Source organism: Zeus faber (genome assembly GCF_960531495.2).
Source record: "Zeus faber genome assembly, chromosome: 9".
NCBI classification, from domain to species: Eukaryota; Metazoa; Chordata; class Actinopteri; order Zeiformes; family Zeidae; genus Zeus; species Zeus faber.
Window position 1 is genome coordinate 2,612,479 of NC_137197.1, and position 21,836 is coordinate 2,634,314.

The following is a 21,836-nucleotide window of genomic DNA, read 5'->3' on the forward strand; positions in this document are numbered from 1 at the left end:
GTGTGACTTGGGTCTACGTCTGGAGGAACTCTCCCTGACTCTTACACAAGGAAACAACAACGGAACCGATAAAGAACCAGAATGTGTAGATCCCGAACGATGCCCAGTGCTAATGATTTAACATGTCATCGAGGGAGAGACTGAACAAAATATGACAAATCTGCAGCTGCCACTTTCTCAATAAATCAATAATTCATAACTGTATTTCCCCTCAGCTTGAATAGTCTGGCACTGATTAATCACGGCATTTATTCCAAGCTCGGCGCCCGATTTGGTGACCGTCATAATTATGGCTCACACACACACACACACACACACACACACACACACACACACACACACACACACACACACAGTCCTGCAGTTAAAAGCAGTTTCTCCACATGGTGTAGAAATGATGCTTGAGCTCTTCAGCCATTTTGGCGATCTTCCAAAGCGAGGGCTCTTTCATCACGCAGCGCCAGGAGGAGATAGAGGGTGATACAGGACAAAGCACCAGCGGTGCTGCAAATAGATCAAATGGCTGGGTGTGAAAAGGACAGTGCATTAACACACTTCCAACACGCTACCGGGAAGTTGTAAAAAGACAACAAAAAAAACAAAAAGAAATGAGCAGGCGAGATGGGACTTTGAGATGCCTAATAAAAAAACACCAAAATTGCAGCTTATGGTTGTAAAATGCAATTTTCCATGTCAAGTCTGATCTCCCATCTAAAGGATGACCTATTTTCTTTCTCTAGATCTGCCATGTCTGATTACAAGATTAATTTCTACCTAATAGGTTTAAGACTTATTTCTAGGTGGGACTTTTTTTTTCCAGCGCATCTAATCATAGCTTCCCTCACAAATCAATTGCTGCATCAGGCAAGTGACAAAAATCTGCATTTGTTGAAGTGTGGAGCCAGACGACATTACAATAATCACCAACTGCTGTGCCGCGACGTGGGAAGAAGAGAAAATCAACCCACTTCAAAGTTTGAATGGCTGATTACAATACCCAAAACGTGATGGCTTTTTTGGACTGCTCTGCGTGTGGAAAAAGGGGACAGCAGGAACTTAATACGAAGAGAGAAAAAGGCGGCGCTGAGATGTCTTGCTGAGATGTTTGGATGTGGACCTGGCACCCCCAGCCCCGGCAGTCTGCTCCCACACGCTCCGCCAAGACCTCGTCTGGAGGCACCAGGAAGCCCCGGGAGAGGCCACGGAGACGGGGCCGGGAGGAGCCAGCTCCCTCCGGGGTCCGGGGAGCCAGGTGCTGAGGGACGGGAGCGAGGTCGCGGGGGGAAGGAGACGCTCTCTGGAGGCGGCTCGCGTTCGACATCTGAAGAGTTCTGGCCCTCCACCTCCCTTGAGTGAGCTGCATGGAATGGCTTCGGAGAAATACTTTTACAGTTTTATACCTGGAGGTGAAGTTTCTTCGCTGATGCCAAAACTAAGTTACAGTCGGAGCTTTGTCCACGTAGCCATCTGAACATTTTCCGAACAATTAATGTTTCTCCTTCAATTCTCCATATGCCCCCCCCCCCGTGTTAATGTCATTTTTTTGGTTGGTTACAGTTAATATTTTGCATGAAGCTAGCTTGATATTATGAGTTTAACTACGGTCGCTACGGTAACCAGGCATTTCACATCCTTGCAAACTGATTTATGCAACCTGAGGTTTAATGCGATTTAAGTACACCACTTATTCGAGGTAATATAGTATTTAACTTAATATTAATATTAATCAATATCTTATACATTTACATTCAAGATTTTTTTTTGGCCAGCCCAGATTTTTAAAGTATTCATTCAATGTTTTTCTAGCGTGATGTTGTTTGCATTATGGAAAGAATGATCCAAGAGCATTAACGTGACCATAATCTTACATTTTCAACAAACATATTCACTGGTTCTTGTTCCATAGTCCATAATCAATTTCAGTGAACTTCCCTTTCTTTTTGTCCTAGTTCTGTCTGTGATTTATAATTGGTGGGCCTCCCAAAACGGAGCTCTCGTAGCTTCTAGTTTCACATTAAAGCCAAGCGCAGTGGTGGGGTCTGTATCCCTCATCCCTCCCTCTCCCCGAGTCAGACGCCGGGCCAGGATCCTGTCCTCTGGGCCCTCCGTCAGGACTGGACTGCTCTTCCAAGTCCTTGATCCATGGAATCCTGCCGCAGACACTTGTGAAAAAGGGATTTTATGAACCCATAACCTTTATGAAATACCTTAGGAAGCAACTGTCCGCTCCAACCGTATGCCCAGCAAAACAGTGGATAAAAGCACGAAAATGAAAAAAAAAAGGATCGCCAAAAACAACTCGAGAAAGTAAATATCCAAAGAAACAAGACTGCGGTCTGATCCAGCACGGGTTGGGGTGCTGTAATTTGTCTGAACTTTGTCTTTACTTTTCCTGTTGTCTGTGGCAACTTTTTCTCACGCTCAACTAGCCTAATTAAGGTGCCTTTTGTGGAGTGAAGTGATAAAGCCCCAAATTTGTCTCTGCCTGTGAATATGTGAAAAACCCTTTTGTGCCTGGGCTGACAGAGGACTTTACACCGCTTGCGTTGCCCTGGAAACCTTTGAGGGGTAAAGCGGAGGACAGCCAAAAATAGAGATCATCTTGGCCTTAAGACTGCAGGTGAAGTCTTCAGTAAGGCTTTCCAGTTTAAACAGCTTCAACATTAAAAAAAGAAATGGCTCTGGAGTTCACGATAAGACAACATACCAAAACGAAACACATTTATTTTCTATTTGTGTGATAAATTTCCATTTGCTATCATTAACAGTTTCCTGGACATTAAACTCCTCTACAGATTGAGTGCTAGAGTTATGAGAGTGCATTCATGAAAGCAATATATTCACATGTGTTTAAAATAACAGCAGCACTTTAAAGATTGCCTTACCTCAAGTATGCACGTCCCGGCCGCTGTGTTCTCCTTGATGGATATGTTGTAGAAGTTCCTTTCAAAAACAGGCTCGTTGTCATTGATATCCTGAAGAATGATGTTCACCACAGCTGTGGAGGACAGGGGGGGCTTGCCTCGATCTGTGGCCACCACAATCACACTGGGCTTGGGGTCTTTTTCATAATCCAGCTGGGAGAGCGTCGTGATGATCCCCGTCACGGCGTCGATGCTGAACCAGTCCGAATGAGCGTCTCGGTCCCGTAAGATACTGTAGCTGATGTCCCCGTTGGGTCCCTGGTCTTTGTCTCGGGCTGTTACCTGGAGCACAAAACTACCTGGAAACACCACTTCGGGGATGACCTGTTTGTACACCGGCTGGTCAAACAGAGGTGGGTTGTCGTTGACGTCAGTCACCTGGATGGTGAAGGAGGATTCGGCTCGAAGGGGAGGCGTCCCTGAGTCGGTAGCCATCACTCTCAGCTCATAGGTGTCCCTTTCCTCCCTGTCCAGTATTTGGTCCACGCACATTAGATAGATGATACTATCCTTAGTGGTCAGCCCAAACTTCCCATCGCCTCCCTCCAGAGACACATTGACATTAGCATACTCTCCATAGTCCGGGTCAGTGACCGAGATCCTGGCCACATACTGGCCCGGCTGCGCCCCCTCAGAGATGCGTGGAGAGCCATCCTCACTGAGGAAGATGATGGTCATAGTGGGCTGGTTGTCATTGTAATCTCGGACGTGGATGGTGACAAAGGCGTTGGTGACCTCCGGATGCGTCGCATTGTCCTGGGCCTGGACCACCAGCTCATGGACTCTCCTCATCTCAAAGTCCAAAGGCTTGTTGAGGGTGATGACGCCGGAGCGAGAGTCAATGACAAAGTAATGATCTGAATCACTCTGTCTCCGGTTGATCTCGTACAGCACCAAGCCGTTGTCTCCCTCATCTGCGTCCGAAGCGAAGACCTGCAGGATGTTGCTCCCCGGTGGAAGACTCTCCGAAATGATGGCATGATAGCGGCTCTGGTTGAAAACGGGAGCGTTGTCATTGATATCCTGGACGGTTATATCTAACGTCACCTGATCCGTCCTTTTGGGAGAGCCGCCGTCAAATGCCTCCAGGGACAAGGTGTAGGCGGATCTCTTCTCCCTGTCCAGAACACCGTTGACCACCAGGTCCAGATACAGAACCTCGTTGCTCCCTCTCCTCGTCTCCAGAGTGAACGCCTGGCCGATGTTACCGTCCTTGATAAGGTAACCCTGCGTGGTGAGGTGGTCTTTATCTGTGTCAACCGCCGGCTCCAGAGGGAACCTGGTACCGATGGCTGTCTGCTCTGGGATTTTAAATGCAACGTGATTTTTGGGGAAAACCGGGGCGTGGTCGTTAATGTCATTCACCTTGATGGTAACCTCCACCGTCACCCCTGTCATGGTGACAGCGATGAAGTTGTACCTGTCCCTCAGCTCTCTGTCCAGGACTTTGCCGGTTTTAATGATGCCGGTGCTCTCGTCTATGTCCAGGTCTGTTCCCACACCTGTGCCCTCGTGGTCGGAGATGAAGTAGAGGGATGCCGTGATGCCGGGGGGCAGCCCGGCGCTGATGTCACCCACAATAGTGCCGGCTGGCTGTTCCTCGTCCAGCTGGAGCTCCAAGGTGCACAGGACCAGGGACGAATGCACCGCGATGAGCTCCAAAGCCACATACACCATTAGCACCAGCCTCCCATTCCAGAAACAGTCACGGTGGAGCGGGTACATTATAGACTTCGCCATACCCTTGCCCACTGTCTTCATTGTGGCTCCTTCCCTTTAAACCTAGAGACACAGAGAAAAAGTGTTTTAGTACATGAAACAGGGACAGGAATCAGGCTGGTCACGCTACGAGGAAGCGAGAACAAAGAAACCAAATAATTAGTAGTGAACGTTGAACCAGCGGAGGAGAGAGTGTGTGTGTCAGACGTGAACGTATATGGAGGCGACATGTGGATGGATATGAATACGGGTTCTGTTTGTTTGTCTTTTAATTACTGAGCGAAACCAAAGCCCGACAACAACAACACGTGCAGAAACTGTGTGCGATACGGAGAGCTCGTCGAAGACAAACGAACGCTCAAAGACTTTTCCATGTGTTCTGCGGCTCTGTTCCCATTCGTTTTTTCCTACGTTTCTTTCACCTAATACCTCAACACCTTGTTCATTTTGGCATACCAGAGAGCGCTCCTTTGCTAAAGAAACATCAAAACCACAAGGCCCGGCACTCTGCCTCTGAGGGGGAGTCTGAAAGGTCTCTCTATTCACTTCTGATTACGGCGATAAAGGTTTTCCTTTCTGCAGTTCCCCTCCGTGGTGATAGAGCTACCTGCCCTGGGAGGCAACAAAGCGTATGAAATGGAAGAATAATGAAGGAACGACCTTTAAGTTCTGAGAGACAGACTGGTTTTCCATGGACAATTGAAAGAAGGACATCTAATTCTCCCCATGCATGAATTTCTTTCAACTTGGAGAACAATCAGAGTGTTAAACAAACAGCTATACATATATTATGCAAATCTCAACCTGGCAGCAGAGCCTGGAGTGTGATGCTGAAACAATAGACATTGCTTTGGTCTGGCAATTGGCCTGAGTCCACTGGAGAGAATCTGTAATTTACTATTGTAGACATTGTTCAGCAATGTGGGGATTGTTAAACAAGATTGTCACCATCTGCCAAATCATCCAAAACCACAAGGGGTCTGGCACAAGAGAAATGATTATGTCTAATTCATTAGAGGAAGAGAGCTGCCTCCATTTGTCTGTGGTCGTGTCTAAAAAGGTTTAATTCATGAGTAATTTTTCCTTTTTCAATGTCAAATCTTATTATTTTTAGGGCTTTTTTTTTGTGTTTCGCAAAATGAAAACAGGAGAACACAGTACATCTGTAGCAACGGTTTCTAGCTCTTCACAGCGGCCCCTAGTGGCTCAACCACCACACGCAACGAAACTCAATCTCTTAAATCTCTTGTGTGTGTGTGTCTGTATGAGTGCGTGTGTTTGCGTGTGCGTGTGCGTGTGTGTGTGTGTGTGTGTGTCACCGTGCAGTTCTGTCTGTTCTTGAGTGTGTATGTGTGTATGTGTGTGTGTGTGTGTGTGTGTGTGTGTCAACGTGCAGTTCTGTCTGTTCTTGAGTGTGTATGTATGTGTGTATGTGTGTGTGTGTGTGTGTGTGTGTGTGTGTGTGTGTATGTGTGTATGTGTATGTGTGTATGTGTGTGTGTGTATGTGTGTGTGTGTGTATGTGTGTGTGTGTGTATGTGAATGTGTGTGTGTGTGTGTGTGTGTGTGTGTGTGTGTGTGTGTGTGTGTATGTGTGTGTGTGTATGTGTGTGTGTGTGTATGTGAATGTGTGTGTGTGTGTGTGTGTGTGTGTGTGTGTGTGTGTGTGTGTGTGGTGACACAGTGTTTGAGTGACAGAGTGGAGCGAGAGGCACAGAGTTGCAGGGCTCCGTGCAGTCTACATCTCCCTCTTTTTCTGGATCTGCAGCATTGTAATTGAGGTCTGCTGGAAGCCGGCCACGGGCGGACGGGGTTCCAGGGCTAATTTCAGTCTGAGCCCGCAACGCTGAAGATGCTAAGTTTAACAGTCGCAGATTGAAGTTTGAATTTGACTTAGGGGGTAAAACTCGGCTGGGTTTTGCTGCTTCTATGTGAAAATAAAAACAGCAACGTGATGCATTTTGACTTTCTGTAAATGTTCAAGTTTGCAAGAAACATCGGTCCGGCGTACGCCCGGGGTAATACCTACAATAACAAGGGTATGCATTCCAAATCATTGTCAAAGTCCGTAGGTAGTCAAAATATCAGTGACAAGCAGTACTAATAACCATCATCCAAACCATGCTCAGGTTGTTTTTCTGATATAAACTACTGAACATCTACAACGGCCTCACAACATCGATGGCATGAACATTCTTAAATAACCGTCCTGGCCCCCTTAACTAAAATACCAGGGATGTACTTTTTTTAGAGGCACAAAGGACAACTTTTCAAGGCCCGGGTCTTTGTTCAAGCACTGTTTAAATAATGCACTCGCCGGTGGAGCTCTAGACTCTATCCTGCCGAGCGGCTTAATGGCTGCAGCAGACCAGGAAGGAGAATTACACCGTGCCAGGTTAGAAAGCACAGAAAGTAAAAAAGAAATATACTACAAGCGCTATCAAAGGCTCTGCTAACCCAGGAGGACGCTGCGCTGAAGCCGCAAATAGTTCTTTGTTTTCACATCAAATAGGTCTTTTAAGGAATACGAGAGACTCCGTCACAGCCTCCACCTCCACTCGCTGGCCTCGCTCCGAACAAGGGGAAAGGGAAGGGAAAGTTCTCTGATCAAAAGTGATCCTGTGTGATGAAGTCACAGCGAGGCAGAGAAAGCTGCTTTTCAGGCTCCCTGGATGTGCCAGCGGAGAAAGTGCACGGGGTTCAGAAGAGCCTCAACGCATTTCTTTTCACCGCGCGGCTCACAGCGTTACGTGGGGGAGGCCAATTGCATTTTGGGATGGATTCAAGCGTGCTCTCTTTGCATCACTGTCCTACACGGTGAGTCACCGAGCTCTGGCACGGGAGGGCGTCGAACAAAACCCAACACAGCTGTCCGCGGTGGAAAGCGGCGGGCGCGTGGCGGGCCCGGGTCCTTCCAGCCTGGCGAGGCGTCCCTTCCACCGGGAGCGAAGATCTTTGGTGAAGCCACATTCACATTTACCCAAGACTGAAAGGGTTTTACCTTTCTCCACCTCTCAAGAAACTCTCTGAAAGGGCTGTTTTTCTGTAACTTTTTTTTTTTTTAAGTCGTGTTGCTGGGCTCTTAGTGGTTTGAAAGAGGGCGTGGCCCGGTTCCCATTGAATCCAACGCCACTGATGAGATCCTCACCCTGAATCCTTCCAGGATTCAGGGTGAAACCGCTGTTGGGTTCGGGTTAGGACGGGATCAACCCCGCCCAGCGGAGCAGGGAACCACAGCACCCAGCTCCGCTCCAGCAGCAGACCTCACCTTCACACGATGGATGGACGTTCATCTGATTTATTTACGTTGCACTCGCCCTTTTTTACGGAGCAACACAGAGTTTTTCTGTCTTCTTCATAATGAGTTCCTCTCCTCCTCTGTGCTCGCCAACGTCAATGAACTCCATACGCTGAAACACATACCGCTGACCTTTCCATTCGCCAAAACATCTATAACACAGATGGGCGCCAGTGTCCTTTATAGTTTGGAAACACAACAATCTAGAAAACAGGATAATCAGTCCAAACCTCTGCTGTTGGAGTTCAGCGTCAGAGACGTCACATCACCATGACACCTCGTTGCGATGAGCGTTTTTCATTTTACATACATGTATGTTCATCTTTGTTTTTTTGTAGTTTCTTTTGTATATTCATCTTCAGTTTAAACTAAACGCCGTGGCCCAGGTGCTCCCGTGTGATGACTGTTATGTGAGCAGAGTTTTGTCCTCTGAGTTGAAAACCGTCCCGACAGCGGAACGTTCGTCACGTGTTCAGAAGCACGGCCGCGATGAAGCCGCTCTCTAACGGCACGCCGCCAATAACTCCCGGAGAGGTGTCGCCAACGCTTCCAACGGTTCCATCTCCTATTCAACGGACAGTCTTATTCTCCATGGCGAGTGGACGCTCTTTGTGAGGGTCTTGGTGGGACGAGGGGCCACATGACCACCGTTCAGCTGTTTGCTCTCACGCTAAAACACACACCTCGTCTCTTTGAGGATGAAGCCGTGTGCGGTGTTGGCCGAGCGCCTGCAGCACCATCAGAAACACATGTGCCTCAGGTTTCAGAGACACGGAAACGGGGAGCGGCGCCACCGCACCGGTACGCTCAGGTCAAAGGTCAACCCCTCCACTGTGCTGTTACGCGGGGCGTGTCGTTGGTCACCTGCCAGCCATATCGCAGAGGTTCAGACATTTCCGACATAACGAAAGAACAACTCCATGAGCCCGGCAGAGCCCGGGGCGTCGTGCAGCTCCTCTGTGGCGGCTGCGGTGGTCTCCGGCGCTCCCGGGGCGTTGTGATGAAGCTTGTGTGTTTCAGGAGCGATTTATTTAAGATGAAGCAAGAAATCTTTGTCTCTGCCAAGAAAGGCAACTCCACAAACTCCTGCTCCGTCACGGGGACTAGTGGTTGTGGAGCTGACTGCTCCACAGCCTTTTAAAGTGCAGTGGGTGACTGCGTCTGCCACTGACTCGTTGTTTGATGACAGTGATGATTTGTGAAAAAAAAAACAACAACAAAAACGACAATGAATATTTTCCGTGAAGCCAGTGGAGCTCCACCCCGTCAGCAGGGCGGAGGTGAGCGGGTTGGAGTGGAATGCTGCAGGCACTACGTCACCTTGTTTGTTTGTTTTTGCTCAGCGGCGTCGATTCTTTTTACGAGTCGGCTTCATCAACAGCTACAAAGAATAATGAAGTTATTACTTCACCGGCGCGTGGAGCCAAGAGCCGGTGATGACACCACCTCCCTGGAAGGTGGTGGGGGCTCCGCTCCACCCCGCTCTGCTGGGATCTGTCCTGCGTAATTGCCATTGTTGTTTGGCCGCCGCAGCAGACGCTTCTCCTTCAGATCACTGGACGTGAGGAGCGATCAGAGAACCTCCACAATCACTGAGAGGAGTTAAAGTGGTGGAAGCAAATCAAGGACAATGAACAGTTGATGAAAAGCTGATTGGGTTTCAGAGAGGAGGAGAGGAGAGGAGGAGAGGAGGAGAGGAGGGAGGAGAGGAGAGGAGGAGAGGAGGAGAGGAGGGAGGAGAGGAGAGGAGGAGAGGAGGAGAGGAGGAGAGGAGGAGAGGAGGGAGGAGAGGAGAGGAGGAGAGGAGGAGAGGAGGGAGGAGAGGAGAGGAGGAGAGGAGGAGAGGAGGAGAGGAGGAGAGGAGGGAGGAGAGGAGGAGAGGAGGAGAGGAGGGAGGAGAGGAGGAGAGGAGGGAGGAGAGGAGGAGAGGAGGAGAGGAGAGGAGGGAGGAGAGGAGGAGAGGAGGAGAGGAGGGAGGAGAGGAGGAAAGGAGGAGAGGAGGGAGGAGAGGAGGGAGGAGAGGAGAGGAGGAGAGGAGGAGAGGAGGAGAGGAGGGAGGAGAGGAGAGGAGGAGAGGAGGAGAGGAGGGAGGAGAGGAGAGGAGGAGAGGAGGAGAGGAGGAGAGGAGGAGAGGAGGGAGGAGAGGAGAGGAGGAGAGGAGGAGAGGAGGGAGGAGAGGAGAGGAGGAGAGGAGGAGAGGAGGAGAGGAGGAGAGGAGGAGAGGAGGGAGGAGAGGAGGAGAGGAGGAGAGGAGGGAGGAGAGGAGGAGAGGAGGGAGGAGAGGAGGAGAGGAGGAGAGGAGAGGAGGGAGGAGAGGAGGAGAGGAGGAGAGGAGGGAGGAGAGGAGGAAAGGAGGAGAGGAGGGAGGAGAGGAGGGAGGAGAGGAGAGGAGGAGAGGAGGAGAGGAGGAGAGGAGGAGAGGAGAGGAGGGAGGAGAGGATGAGAGGAGGGAGGAGAGGAGGGAGGAGAGGAGAGGAGGGAGGAGAGGAGGGAGGAGAGGAGGGGAGGGAGGAGAGGAGGAGAGGAGAGGAGGGAGGAGAGGAGGGAGGAGAGGAGGAGGGAGGAGAGGAGGAGAGGAGGAGAGGAGGAGAGGAGGGAGGAGAGGAGGGAGGAGAGGAGAGGAGGGAGGAGAGGAGGGAGGAGAGGAGGAGAGGAGGAGAGGAGGGAGGAGAGGAGGGAGGAGAGAGAGGAGGGAGGAGAGGAGGAGAAGAGGAGAGGAGAGGAGGAGAGGAGGAGAGGAGGAGAGGAGAGGAGGAGAGGAGGAGAGGAGAGGAGGGGAGGAGAGGAGGGAGGAGAGGAGGAGAGGAGGGAGGAGAGGAGGGAGGAGAGGAGGAGAGGAGGAGAGGAGGGAGGAGAGGAGGAGAGGAGGGAGGAGAGGAGGAGAGGAGAGGAGGGAGGAGAGGAGGAGAGGAGGGAGGAGAGGAGGAGAGGAGGGAGGAGAGGAGAGGAGAGGAGGAGAGGAGGGAGGAGAGGAGGAGAGGAGGGAGGAGAGGAGGGGAGGAGAGGAGAGGAGGAGAGGAGGAGAGGAGGAGAGGAGGAGAGGAGGGAGGAGAGGAGGTAGGAGAGGAGGGGAGGAGGGGAGGAGGGAGGAGAGGAGGGGAGGAGGAGAGGAGAGGAGGAGAGGAGGAGAGGAGGGAGGAGAGGAGGGAGGAGAGGAGGAGAGGAGGAGAGGAGAAGAGGAGGGAGGAGGAGAGGGAGGAGGAGAGGAGGGAGGTGGAGGAGGAGGGAGGAGGGAGGTGAGGAGGGGTGGTGTGGAGGTGGTGGAGGGTGGAGGGGGTGAGGAGGTGTGGAGGTGAGGAGAGGAGGAGAGGAGGTGAGGTGGTGTGAGGAGGGAGGTGAGGTGAGGAGGAGTGGAGGTGTGGAGGGAGGAGAGGAGGAGAGGAGGAGAGGAGGAGAGGAGGGAGGAGAGGAGGGGAGGAGAGGAGGAGGGAGGAGGGAGGAGGGAGGAGAGGAGGGGAGGAGAGGTGTCCAATCAGCTTCTTGATGTTGAACCATTATTAGTTAAGATGTCAGTCTTAGTTAAGTTAGTTACTAAGTTACTAAGTTACTAACGTACTCAGTTACTAAGTTCATTAATTTACTAAGCTACTAAGTTACTAAGTTACTAAGTTACTAAATTACTAAGTTAGTTAAGTTACTAAGCTACTAAGTTACTAAGTTACTAAGTAAGTTAAGTTACTATGCTACTAAGTTACTAAGTTACTAAGTTAGTTCAGTTACTAAGCTACTAAGTTACTAAGCTACTAAGTTACTAAGTAAGTTAAGTTACTAAGCTACTAAGTTACTAAGTTACTAAGTTAGTTCAGTTACTAAGCTAGTAAGTTACTAAGCTACTAAGTTACTAGGTTACTAAGTTAGTTAAATTACTAAGCTACTAAGTTACTAAGCTACTAAGCTACTAAGCTACTAGGTTACTAAGTTACTAAGTTACTATGTTAGTTAAGTCAGTTACTAAGTTACTAAGTTAGCTAAGTTAGTTACTAAATTACTAAGTTAGTTAAGTTAGTTACTGAGTAACTAAGTTAGCTAAGTTAGTCACTAAGTTACTAAGTTACTATGTTAGTTAAGTCAGTTACTAAGTTACTAAGTTAGTTAAGTTAGTTACTAAGTTACTAAGTTAGTTAAGTTAGTTACTAAGTTACTAAGTTACTAAGTAAGTTAAGTTACTAAGCTACTAAGTTACTAAGTTACTAAGTTAGTTCAGTTACTAAGTTACTATGTTAGTTAAGTCAGTTACTAAGTTAGCCAAGTTAGTTACTAAGTTACTAAGTTAGTTAAGTTAGTTACTGAGTAACTAAGTTAGTTAAGTTAGTCCAAGGTGCTCGTTGAAGGTTTACGTCCAAGCTCAGAACCGTCACCAGGGCTCCTGGGCTCTCCTAGCTCCTAGACTGTCCCCTAACTCCTATACCGTCCCCTAACTCCTAGACTGTCTCCTAGCTCCTTGACTGTCTCCTAGCTCCTAGACTGTCTCCTAGCTCCTTGACTGTCTCCTGGACTGTCCCCTAACTCCTAGATGGTCCCCCAGCTCCCGGATTGTCCCATAACTCCTAGACTGTCTCCTAGCTCCTAGAGTGTCCCCTAGTTGCTCCATAGGTATTAAATTATAATCATCATCATAATAATCAATATTATAATTGTGATTTCTTCATACAAAATGATGAATAATAACCATATTCATAATCATCCAAACCTCTTGACAACAATCACTGCAGTGTCCCTGGGGGTGATGGATGGGGATGAAGGGCAAAGTGAAAGGATGATTCCCATGGCAACCATCAACACGCACCCCAGGGGCCCCACAGAGTGTTCATTAATCCATCAGTCCAAGGGCCACATTCACAGTCACTGAGCTTTATTGTGACACCAGAATAAAAAGCGCCCGTGACGGCGTGCGGCTCCAAGGTGGAGGCACAAAAGACACAATGGGATTCCACAAATTAACCAATTTAACAGGAATGTTTCCTCGGGGCCCGAGGCTGTGATATGACGTCCGGTAAGAAGTAAATGTATTTACACTTTCAGGAGGTTTTTCAATCGCTTCCAAAAACTCTTCCATGACCTTCAAGAGCAGAACATGTTGGATTTGCTTCTGATAAATGTGGTGTCCAATGAAAGGTTGGCTTTTAAAGACAAACCGTCCCCCAGTCTGTCTGCCTTGCTTTGAAAGGAGGAGGGCTAGTGACGTGGGCCAGGGGTTCTCAAAGCGGGGCCCGCGGCCCCCTAGGGGGTACGCGGGGGAATTGCAAGGGCTCCGCAGCTAAATTAACATTGTTTTTTTTCTTGTGATTTTTTGTAATACAAAATATACAGTACAACATACAAGATAATACTCTGTTGTGAAGTTTGCACGTTTTGTGCCAAGGTTCAAGTTAAACGTGGAACCATGTGACAGTTTATTATAAGCAGATAAAACGTTTAGGCCTGCACCTGTTTTTTTGTTGTTGTTTCTTTTTGGGGCGGGGGGGGGGGCGGGGGGGGGGGGGCGGCAGAGTTTAGTCTACCCCGGGGGGCCACTACAAAAAAAGAATAATTTAAAAAAAAAAGTAAAGAGTTAGGGACCCCGTGGTGTAGGCTACATAAAAAAAAAGATGTGAGCCTTGTTAAAAGTCACATTGAGAAGTGTGCGCAGGGAATGGGAAGCATGTTGAGCTGAAAGGACGAGCCAGCAGGGGGTCCTCCGCCTCCTCCAGAGCAGCACGTCCACTCTCAAAGCTCACACACGCGCGTCAAATCCAGTGCGTGTGTGCGGAGAGAAGTAGAGAAAGAGAGAGAGTGTGTGTGTGCGTGTGTGTGTGTGTGTGTGCGTGTGTGTGTGCGGAGAGAAGTAGAGAAGCAGGGAGAGAAAGAGAGAGAGTGTGCGTGTGCGTGTGTGTGTGTGTGCGTGTGTGTGTGTGTGTGTGTGTGTGTGTGTGTGTGTGTGTGTGCGGAGAGAAGTAGAGAAGCAGGGAGAGAAAGAGAGAGAGTGTGTGTGTGCGTGTGTGTGTGTGTGTGTGCGTGTGTGTGTGCGGAGAGAAGTAGAGAAGCAGGGAGAGAAAGAGAGAGAGTGTGCGTGTGCGTGTGTGTGTGTGTGCGTGTGTGTGTGTGTGTGTGTGTGTGTGTGTGTGTGTGTGTGTGTGTGCGTGTGCGGAGAGAAGTAGAGAAGCAGGGAGAGAAAGAGAGAGCGTGTGCGTGTGCGTGTGCGTGTGTGCGTGTGTGTGTGCGGAGAGAAGTAGAGAAGCAGGGAGAGAAAGAGAGAGAGTGTGTGTGTGCGTGTGCGTGTGTGTGTGTGTGCGGAGAGAAGTAGAGAAGCAGGGAGAGAAAGAGAGAGAGAGTGTGCGTGTGCCCGTGCACGCCAGCGTCCATGTGCTTGGATGTGCATGTGTTGTCTCGTTGCATATTATCGTCTGTGTGGTCAGAGATGCAGCGGCCGCGCAGGGGCTGCACCGCGATGCTGATGCGTCTCACTTACATGAATTAGTTCCTCTCCGAGCAGAGTGGCCGCAGCTTCCTAAACCCTTCCCCCGGTTCCCTCCTGGAGCCCGGATCAGCACAGCGGTGCTGGTGAGACGGGCAGAATGAGATCCATGTCGGGGGGTGAAATGCCTCCTGCCCGCTCCTCCTCCACTCCGGGTTTATCTGCTCTTTGTTGTTTCTTTCTTTTTTCTTGTAAGTTCCCTTTTTTTGAGAAAAGATGGAAAGTTGAATCGGGAAAGTTGTTCCTCCTGTGGTTCCTCCTCGGGTCCAGTGTGAGTGGAGCCACAGCTCAGCATCAGACTGTGTCCGCAGACTCTGCTCCTGCACAATGAAACTCTACACCACGGGCTCAGGATGGAGGTCCCTCCTCCACATCACAGCTAATGCATTCAACACGTGAAGGAGGAGTGGAGCCCCCTCCTCCACCCAGCCTCCCCCTCCTCCACCCAGCCTCTACCTCCTCCTCCTCCTCCCCCTGTGATGCTCTGCAGAGTCCAGGGTTTGTCTGAACTTTGGTGCCACCATCCTCTGCAAGAGGGAAGTGAAGGTAGAAGGAAAATCACAAACCACACTCCGTGCACTATCACATGGGGTGGTCGAAGACATGGCCCGAGGGCCGCGTTCGGGCCCGGCCGAGCGGTCCGATCCGACCCCAAAAATAAATTAATTAATGAAAAAACATTTTCTAGTTTCATCAGTTATTATCTGCATTGCCTCTAACATATAAGAGTCAACGTGGTTGACAAAATGAAATTCCTAATTCATGCATTATGGTTCATGCAGCAACACTGTGCAAGTTAAGAAAGATAAAACCTAGAGAACATGTTTGTACACATCTATAAACTGGAGTAAACGGGGAAAGACGATAGAAAGACGAAGAAAAAACGATAGAAAACCAGAAAAACCTGTCATTTGATTGGACAGAATCTAATATACATGTCACAGTATATATACTTATATCTGTACAGTATAATCTGCTCTGATTTGAGATTCAGATGAACAACTACACGCATGAAACCAGGACGAGGTCGGAAGGGACATTTTTATTTTACACAAGTTACAAAACAAAGCTCCTCACGGCACGACGGTGAAATTAAGTTTCGGGATCTGAGAAGAGAAGCTGCCTGTAAAGGATCCTCCGTTGGATTTCTATGAGGCTGAAGATCCAGGTTGTGAAAGCTTTTCTTTCACCTCGGACCCGTGGGACAGAAGAAAACAAGTACACAGCGTTCCCTTGGTTGGAGTTCTCCTTTTTAAAACTCAGTGCAAATGCTGCCGTTCCACTCAACACTATTATCAACAATGAATTCAACATCATATTTACTTACTAACGTACTTAATCACTTTTTGAGAAGAATACTTTGTACTTTAAAGTATTTCTTTACATCAGTGGTTTTACTTGGTGTTGGGTACAAGTTCAGTGATGTTACAGAACTTCTACTTACCACATGTTTCAGTATCTTTCCAGCTCTGATGAAGACTGGTGTGGGGATGGTGTGGTTTGAGCAGCCACACCTGTCCTGGGTCTAGATATTTGGGTCCCAGGATCAGAGTTGCTTGGTCTAACGAGCAACAGGTAAAACCCCCATCCCCACACTCACTCAGAAGAGAAGCCCTGGTCTTGACACACCTCCGTCTGCTCCCGGCTTGTTCTACCTAGCCCGCTCTCTACAATAAAGTCGTTGTCTGTTTCTCTGTGCCAGAAGGCCCTGGAAACGCCGCCCCGGTGGTGCGGGGCCGGCTCAACTGTCACCAAGACTTATGGAAGATGTTCCCGTTTTGATCCACACAACCGTGGATCGTCGCCCGAGAAGAGCGTCGCGTTCAGCGCCAGGCACAACGTTTTCTTTCGCACGCCAGTGGCCACATAACAATATTTTCACCCTCCGCTTCCAGTAAGACAGACGCGGCGTCTCCCACCTTCCCCTCGCGGCCTCGCATCTCCAGACTGAGAGGAAGACGTCGCGGTCCCAGGAGGATCCCTGTCGCTCTCATCCCAGCGCCGCAGCCTCACTTCGCCCTCCTGCGCCTTCCGTTGATGAACACCTGTCATTCTGCATCGAGAAGCAGCAAACTAAACTACTTTCTCAAGGCCCACGCTGTCAGCACGTGTTGAGGATCGGCATCTTTAGCGTATTTCTGACAGACACCTCCTAGATCAGATCAACTTTTAAATGATCTTTATTTGTTCTGCATCATTAGAGTTTGCCGTCGGGGCTCCAGTGCTCGTCGCTGCCACCGAGGTGTGGAGGAAACACATGGCCGTCGTGAGCTGGAAACAAAGGAGTAATGAGCTTGAATGCAGGGAGGTGGAGGGAGGCGAGGCAGGCCCGCAAGCAGGCGGCAGAGCAGAGCAGGTCGGCTTTTTCTGTTTTTTTTGTTGGTGGGTTCAGTTTCTTCCAGGTATGAGCTTTTCCCTTTAAACCCGGCTCTATCGCTCCCCTCTTACTCTGGGACTTTCTGTATCAGGAGAATGAGTTTCAGGGCTGCCAGCAATTCATTATAAGTCTGACAGCATAGCGAGTGCAAAGCAAGCTCCTATCTCTCTCTCTCACACACACACACACACACACACACACACACACACACACACACACACACACACACACACACACACCATATTTTCAATCAATATATCACTATCCACTCAAAATATTTCCAATTAAAATATAACCTGAAGCCCAGCTTCCAGCTATACCCCCACAGTGGATGGAGTGGAATGAGAGGTGGAGAAGTGGAGGTGGGTGGAGGTTCGGACCAAACACACACCACAGTAAAACTATCTTCAACGTCATAGTTAAGTATTTTGTTGTATTGCGCCTTGGTTTCATGTTCTAGTTGTGTAGACTGGACCGGACAATGGAGCAGGGACTCCGTGGGTTGGTCGACAGTTTCCTCTCCTGAAAAGCAGCCGTGCTGCACCCGTTTTGGGGCAACGCTGGGGAATTTCCTTCGCCTCCATCACCATCTTTTTTGATCATTTTCTGTGGGCCGCTTTAGAACCATCCATGTCATCTACTCTCCGACCGTTTGAAAGAAGTTCTTGTGACGACCTGCGAACACCATCTTTATTCCTTCAGCGTGTTTCCATATTTCAAGCCAAGTCCATTTTATTTGCATGTTTTTAATCACAGTCTCAAAGGGCTTTCCACGCCAACATTCAAAATACAACATTACAGCCTCCCTCCTGCACCACAAGTCCTGAGACAGGTGAGGAAACACTCCCCAGAACTCCACGGGGAAAGGGAATAAACCTCGAGAAGCCCAGCGATGTGATACAGGGACATTAACATAAAACGAAAACAGCCGTGAGAGCAGCAGGAGGTGAGACGCTTTGCAAATTGCGGGTTACAAAGCAATACTCGTTTTTTTTTTATTTATCACAAAATTCCTTTTTTCTATAATGGAAATGCTGCTTTAGAGGCTATACAGTAAACTGGATTGAAATGCAGACATTAAACTGTCATTTGGTATTTAATTACTGCTACAGGTCTGACTTCTGTCCCCAGACTCAGCACTAAACATGGAGAAGCAGCGTTGGGTTTGAAAGCTCCACATATCTGCAACAAAGCCCCAGAAAACTGCTGCTCTGCTGCAACTCTCAGCTCTTTGAAATCAGGGCTGAAGACTTAATATTATACCTAATATTCATTTATTGTACTGCACTCTCACTTTTACTTGATTTTATGCATTCTATGTATTCTAATTCTTAACTTTATAATGTGTTCTTCCTTTTACAACGTGTTTCTTTTGCACTTTGTCTTGAAATAATTGTTAACAAAGAGTAAAACAAGGATTCATCTCTTGACTGCATGCACTTAACTGTATGCATTCTATGTATTGTATTATTTAACTGTATGCATTCTTTGTATTGTATTATTTAACTGTATGCATTCTTTATATTCTATTTTTTAACATTGTGCATTCTATGTCCTTTTATAATGTGTTTCTTGGCACTTTGTCTTAATGTTTTGATGTTTTATGTAAAGCACTTTGAATTGCCTTGTTGTTGAAATGTACTGTATAAATTAACGTCCCTTCCTGCTGCTGATGACACCAAAGGTCAGAGAGGTCAACAGGGCTTCATGTGGTTTTGCGCTGCCGTCTCTTGCCGTGGTATATTGGTAGAGGACAGGGCGTGTTAGCAGCAGAATGTTTTTGAGGCCAAAGATCAAGCAGCGCTAAGAACAAATAAAAGCCCATGCCAGTGTAGTGAAAGTGTATGTAATGCAAAGGGAAGTTATCCTTCCTTTTAACCCCCCGTGATGAACCACGCCAGGCGGCCGTTCCGTTTCATCTCCACGCCCAATAAGGGAATTCACTTATTGGCTTCAGAGGAAGGGAATTCCAAGATGTGCTGTATATTCTTAAAAATGTATCCTGGCACCGGCATTTATTCTAATCAGAGGAAAGGTTTACCTTCCCACAAGGTTATTTTCTGTTTGTTGATTAGAAACAGATGTCGTGGATGTGAAGTCGCGGCAGTAAAATGGCCGATGTGGGGAATTATATGTTTATAGTGGTAAAATAAAAAGCTGATGAGGTGCTACACGGCAGGTCAACGGCGGAGGACCATCTGCTGCTGAGGGAGCAGAGTGACGGATGTTCCAGACGGAGTAGAATGATCCTCTCATTTGGGTTTCATGCGCGTACTTCATACCGGTACTTATTTTGTCTTAATCTTGGTTGAGTTTGACTGTTTTTTGGTGGATTAAACATCCACCCAAGGTGATCCAGAAGCCGCCCGGCCTCTGGATCACACTACATAACAACTGCTACGTCTGTTTTACAGTTTAAAAAAAACTCTTAAAAACTCAGCCTTTTAAAATTGACATTTTTCTAACCGTGCCTTAAGTCAAGTTTAGTTTATAATAGTGTGCTCTCTTTCCTTCCCTTTAAATTAGGATTATTTGTTTTGAGTCATTTTCTGCGATCTATCTTTATCGTTTAACTTTTTAGCATTGTCCTTCTCCTCTACCTCCTGTACTGTAAGTGCAGTATAAATGTTTATTATTATTATTATCATCATTATTTCATCTCCCGTCAACTCACGCTGTCCAAGCTTCAGTGAAACATTAGGGTTAAAGGCTCCTTGGCGGTGTAATCGCTGTATTAACTGTTACTATGAGTCACACGGAGCCATCACCGGGAGCGTGAGATGCCGTCACGATGGAGAAACGGCGGAAAAATCTGTAATTCTATTCTGAGGTTTGGAGCCGTCCACATCACTCGTCTGTGGTCGGGGTAATTCCTCTGCGCTGGCTATTTGAGTGAAATCTGACCGTGGATTAGAGAGAAACCCACACAGCGTGATCCCAGCGGCGCTGCTGAAGGTCTATGGAAGAAATAATAAACAAATCGAGTTTAATCAAGATTGAAATTAAGTGTTGGACCTTCTCTCTGGAGCTGATCGGGCAGAAAGACTCCGGCTCCACTTCATTCATACGAAGCAGTAGAATAAGACAGAGCGGTGCCACGCCCTCCTGCGAGCCGCTCCGTGTTGCCACGCCCTCCTGCGAGCCGCTCCGTGTTGCCACGCCCTCCTGCGAGCCGCTCCGTGTTGCCACGCCCTGCTCTACTCTTCCTCTACTCTGCTTCTACTCTACTCTACTCTACTCTACTCTACTCTACTCTACTATACTATACTATACTATACCTCAATGTACTCAGCTCTACTCTACTTCTACTATACTATACCTCAATGTACTCCGCTCTACCCCTACTCTGCTCTACTCTTCCTCTACTCTACTCCACTCTACTCTCCCTCTACTATACTCTACTCTCCCTCTACTATACTCTACTTTACTCTACCTCTACTCTACCTCTACTCTACTGTACTCTACCTCTACTCTACTGTACTCTACCTCTACTCTACTCTACCTCTACTCTACCTCTACTCTACTATATCTCTACCCTACTTCTGCTCTACCTCTACTCTACCTCTACTCTACCTCTACCTCTACTTTACCTCTCATATGTTTTTCTTCCTTGTGGTTTTTATTAGTTTAAACAGCAAGTGCTTCTTTACAGAGCATACAATGGGGGCAGCGGTGGTTTTCGTCTTGCTGTGTGTTTTTCATCCTGTGGCTCATCAAACATTAAAACCTAAAACTCAAGACAAAGCGACAGCCTGGCTGTGAAACTGAGCAATTCATCTTCCTTGTGAACTAGTGAAAAATCCTGATGTTGATGAGCTTAAGTGGACATTTGAAGAGACACTCGAAGTGTTGTTGTTTTTACACAGACAGAGTAACAACAGCAACAGGCACCCTCTGCTGTAGCCTGCACAGCCTCATTAATCAACGTCACGTATTGACGCCAATTCAATTAAATTGCTCAACATCACATAATGTACAAAACGCAATATCACATGACGTCTTCATATGGACGAATGAAAGAAATCATATCACAGATGCAATGAAGATTGAGTAGAGGGAGAGGGAGGTTGAGTAGAGGTAGAGGGAGGTTGAGTAGAGGTAGAGGGAGGTTGAGTAGAGGGAGAGGGAGGTTGAGTAGAGGTAGAGGGAGGTTGAGTAGAGGTAGAGGGAGGTTGAGTAGAGGGAGAGGGAGGTTGAGTAGAGGTAGAGGGAGGTTGAGTAGAGGGAGAGGGAGGTTGAGTAGAGGTAGAGGGAGGTTGAGTAGAGGGAGAGGGAGGTTGAGTAGAGGGAGAGGGAGGTTGAGTAGAGGTAGAGGGAGGTTGAGTAGAAGTAGAGGGAGGTTGAGTAGAGGTAGAGAGAGGTTGAGTAGAGGGAGAGGGAGGTTGAGTAGAGGTAGAGGGAGGTTGAGTAGAAGTAGAGGGAGGTTGAGTAGAGGTAGAGAGAGGTTGAGTAGAAGTAGAGGGAGGTTGAGTAGAGGTAGAGGGAGGTTGAGTAGAGGTAGAGAAAGGTTGAGTAGAGGTAGAGGGAGGTTGAGTAGAGGTAGAGGGAGGTTGAGTAGAGGGAGAGGGAGGTTGAGTAGAGGTAGAGGGAGGTTGAGTAGAAGTAGAGGGAGGTTGAGTAGAAGTAGAGGGAGGTTGAGTAGAGGGAGAGAGAGGTTGAGTAGAGGTAGAGGGAGGTTGAGTAGAGGTAGAGGGAGGTTGAGTAGAAGTAGAGGGAGGTTGAGTAGAGGGAGAGAGAGGTTGAGTAGAAGTAGAGGGAGGTTGAGTAGAAGTAGAGGGAGGTTGAGTAGAGGTAGAGGGAGGTTGAGTAGAAGTAGAGGGAGGTTGAGTAGAGGGAGAGGGAGGTTGCAGATGCAGAGTAGAGACAGAGTAGAGGTAGAATAGAGGTAGAGTAATGTAGAGCATAGGCAGAGTAGAGGTAGGGTAGAGTAGAAGTAGAGTAGAGGCAGAGTAGGGGTAGAGTAGAGCAGAGTGAGAAGGGATGTAGAATTACATTTCATTTAGCAGACGCTTTTATCCAAAGCGTAGAAATGGAGAAATAGAAATAGAAATGGAGCAGTGGTAG

General features: G+C 48.2%; 1 protein-coding gene across 1 annotated transcript in view; it reads right to left on the minus strand.

The window, feature by feature from the left end:
- The window catches only part of dchs1a (dachsous cadherin-related 1a), a 109,292-nt gene extending 94,773 nt beyond the window's left edge, over positions 1–14,519 (minus strand). The window contains exons 1-2 of the mRNA XM_080007468.1: positions 14,390–14,519; positions 2,886–4,706 (exon numbers count right to left, since the gene is read on the minus strand). Of these exons, the coding sequence (XP_079863594.1) occupies positions 2,886–4,685 (1,800 nt within the window). The 5' untranslated portion in view covers positions 4,686–4,706; positions 14,390–14,519. The remainder of the gene's footprint in view (positions 1–2,885; positions 4,707–14,389) is intronic.
- Positions 14,520–21,836: the final 7,317 nt, after the last annotated feature.